General features: G+C 39.9%; 1 protein-coding gene across 1 annotated transcript; it reads right to left on the bottom strand.

Annotated features, from left to right (window-relative positions):
- Window positions 1–855: 855 nt before the first annotated feature.
- LOC113865805 (serine/threonine-protein kinase UCNL) lies at window positions 856–2,980 on the bottom strand. The gene has a single exon (XM_027500571.1). The coding sequence runs from the start codon at window positions 2,963–2,965 to the stop codon at window positions 1,718–1,720; it is 1,248 nt and encodes a 415-aa protein (XP_027356372.1). The 5' UTR covers window positions 2,966–2,980; the 3' UTR covers window positions 856–1,717.
- Window positions 2,981–3,630: the final 650 nt, after the last annotated feature.

The raw sequence follows: 3,630 nt of genomic DNA, 5'->3' as shown, positions 1-3,630 counted from the left end.
GAGCTAAAGAGCCAAATTATGGGTCAAATCAGAGACAATGCATGAGGATAATTTATTTCATTTTTGGGGTGCATATATTTTATTTTTAAATGCATGGAGAAGGAAACAAAACAGATATTCACCTAGCTTTTGTTGTTTGTTGAGAGAAATCAGAAATCCAATCCAAAGCCATAATCTCATATAAGCAATGGCTATAGCTATCCCATTGTTGGGAAGGACCATAACCTATGGGCGAGACCTACGAGACATGTAGCGATTCATGACAAAAAGGACACGTTTGGCTTGAATAGCCGTGGGTCCTCAGATCAATCGTCTTCTATAATCAACTTCGCGAACAATCAATTCTACAATTGGCCGACAATGCTAGCCAGGGTACCCATTCCTGCCTTTGCTCACATACACTTCATGTAAGGATCAGATTTTCCGCATAATAGAACACAACGCAACTCTATTCCTTGTTTGTATTTTTGAGAGAATCTAAAACTAGTTTCTCTTTTTTTGAGGTTGATGTAAACTAAAACTACTGTTATGGAGTACATTGCGTACAAAACATGGTGGACCACGTTTACTTTGCCGTGAAAGTTATGTTGTACACTCGTCAAATTTATTAAACTTTCTATTTAGCACATGGCTATGTTCTTTAAGTTGGTGATCTATGAAACCAATTAATTACCTAATATTGATTAGTTACCTAAACTATGTCTCGTCAGAAGCAAAGTGGTCCAAGGAACTTTCCAAGGTAAAAATTGCAAGCTACACACTTTTTTTAAAAATTATTGATTGGTATAGTGTTTTTTCATATATAACTCAAATTGAATAGTTTATTTAACAAAAAAATAAATATGTACTATCTAAACATATCATTTGATCGTTAGTACAAAGGTTTGGTTAATTGGAAAATAATTAATCACTACTATTCCCCTAATTAAGAGTGTTGATTAATGATTATTACATTGCTTTATCTTTCGTTCCAACAAGATGATGCTAATTCTTTCTCGTGAGAAGAGAGATACCGCCAGTGCTTTACAATTGTAACAATGTATACTGATAATCCGATTGGGCATCAGATGACTCCCCCCTGAAACCTGAATATCCAAATGAAAAAAAAAAGAGAGAGATAATTTAATAAAGATAACATAGACTTTACACGGGGAAAATTTGTTAAACAGCTATGATTTCGAATAATTCGCACTCAATGCACCTTGAACATCACAGTTAAACCCTTCAATTTTATGACTACTTTCTTTCCGTCCAAAACCATAATAATGATGTCAATTTTTGAACAAGATTGATTCCCTGATCAAATGCTACAAACCCAACATTCAAAACATTCATTACGTACGTGCAATAAAGAAATGAGTTAATTAGTTTATACAATTACATAATTAGCTTTTCCTTTTTGAAAAAAAGAAAACTGCATATTTTACCTGCGATAATTGTTGTACCTTTTACTATTGAGCTAATTTTATAAAGCTAAGAGCTGTTTATTCAAGGTTAAGCATCTCATAGGAAAAAACTGGAGAATATATCAAAAAGGGTTCATAAACAATGGTTTTAATTCTACAGCTCTTACACCTTATATATTCCTAGTTTACACCAACTAACATTGCTAATCCCGTTTTTTCACGATCTACCGTTATTCTATGTACACAAAATTACAGTATTGCTAAAAAGAATAACTAACTTTTACACGTGCAAGCATGCACTCGCACATGCGTTAGAATTCTGTTAGAGAAACGTTCTTCTTAAAATTGCAAGACGTTGGCGGCGACGGCGACGGCGGCAACGACGGCGGAGGCGCCAAGCTCTGGAAGTAATCCCTAATATCCACGCCGCCATTTCCTGCCGAAGGCATATCCTCGGTGCCGTCCTCTCTCGCCGGAATGAACGGCGGCCGCACCACCTCAGTCAACAGGTCCCACTGAACCCCTCTGAAGAATTCGTGCTCCTTGATCTCATTAGCGCCACGCCCATAACCCAAACGCTTCTTCGGATCCTTCTCCAACAACTTCTCGATCAGGTCCGTCAACGCCGACCTCTTCCCGACGAAGCCCGGCGGTTTCGTGAGCACATTCCGGAACGTTTCCTTGCGGTTCTTCCCCTTAAACGGCGTCGTACCGTATAGCATTTCGTAGGTGAGAATCCCCAGGGCCCACCAGTCAACAGCGAACTCGTGACCGTCGCCGCGAACAACCTCCGGCGAAACATACTCCTCCGTGCCGACGAACGAGTTGGACCGTTCGCCGTCGGAGAAACTAAGTTTTCGTCGACTCACGGGGCTGACTCGGGCGGAATTAGCCTTCTTCAATCCGCTCTTATTGAAATTAGGAACGTCGGGCGGGAGGAGGGGGATCCACCGGGAGAAATTCCGGCGGTGCTTCCGGCGAGGTTCTGGAAGCTTCGAATCTGGCAAAGGGATTGGGGAAGGGACGGTTTTGAGGGATTTGGGAGCGAGTTTGCGAGATAGGTCGAAGTCGGTGAGGGTGACGTGGCCAGAATTTTGAATGAGGACATTTTCGGGTTTTAAGTCGCGGTAAGCGATGCCCATGGCATGAAGGTGGTCGAGAGCGCATAGGATTTCGGCGAGGTAGAAGCGAATAACGGAGGGAGAGAAAACACGGTCGTTTTGACGGTAACGGAGGACATTGAGGTCGCCGCCGGGGCAGTAAGGGATGGCCCATGCGAGTAACTCTGGGGAATCGAAGGTTCCCAAAAGGGAAGGGAGGAACGGGTGTGAGAGTGTGGAGAGAACTTGGATTTCCCAGCGGGCGCGGCGTTCGGCGTCGAGTTTGGCGTGAAGGGAGGTTTTGTCGACGACTTTCAGGGCGAAGGGGGTGGTGGCGGCGGCGGCGGTGTGGTGGACGAGGAAGACGGTGCCCATGGCGCCTTTTCCGAGGATTTTGAGGGCTTTGAGGTTGTCGAAGTGGAGCTCCGGTGAGGGTGGAGCTGTTGTTGCTGAATCCATTTGGATGGAATGGAAGAGATGAAGAGAGATGGTTTTGTTGGTTAGGAATTGGGTTCTATATCACTTTTTATAGCATTTTCTTTCTTTTTCCGTTTGGGTTTTTGTTGTTATTATTATTTTTCCCGTGTTTTCTGTGCGTTTAGGCTGGCTGCCTTTTACTGTTTTAGTGTCGATCCTTTTTTCCCCCTTCTTCATGACATCTCTTTTCCAATATGATGCCAAAATTCTATTCCAATATTTAATCGTAATTACATTATTAAAATTTATATTATCTTTAATTATAATGTTGATTATCTGTTATTCATTGTGTTTAGTGATCCACAATCTTACTGCATTACATTCTTATCCAATGTTATATTAACCGACAAAAATGAAAACTTTTGTTCCAACGTGGATTGGGAACAATTCTTTGAAAAGACGTGCTATCCTCTTATATATGGAATATAAGTATTAGAATTTATTTTATATTAAATATATATATAACAAAATTAATAATTTATTTGTAAAAAATATAAACATATTTTAATTTTTAAGATATTAAATAAATTATACTTGTTAATTTAAATAAAGTACATAATACTCTCTCAGATTTATAAATATTGTAACAATAATAATAAAGTATACAATGTTAATTGTATTTTTAGTTTTGAAGGTACTTATTAATT

This window comes from Abrus precatorius, unplaced genomic scaffold (assembly GCF_003935025.1).
Source record: "Abrus precatorius isolate BTA unplaced genomic scaffold, Abrus_2018 Scaffold4, whole genome shotgun sequence".
Taxonomy (NCBI): Eukaryota; Viridiplantae; Streptophyta; class Magnoliopsida; order Fabales; family Fabaceae; genus Abrus; species Abrus precatorius.
This window is presented reverse-complemented; position numbering and strand designations above follow the sequence as displayed.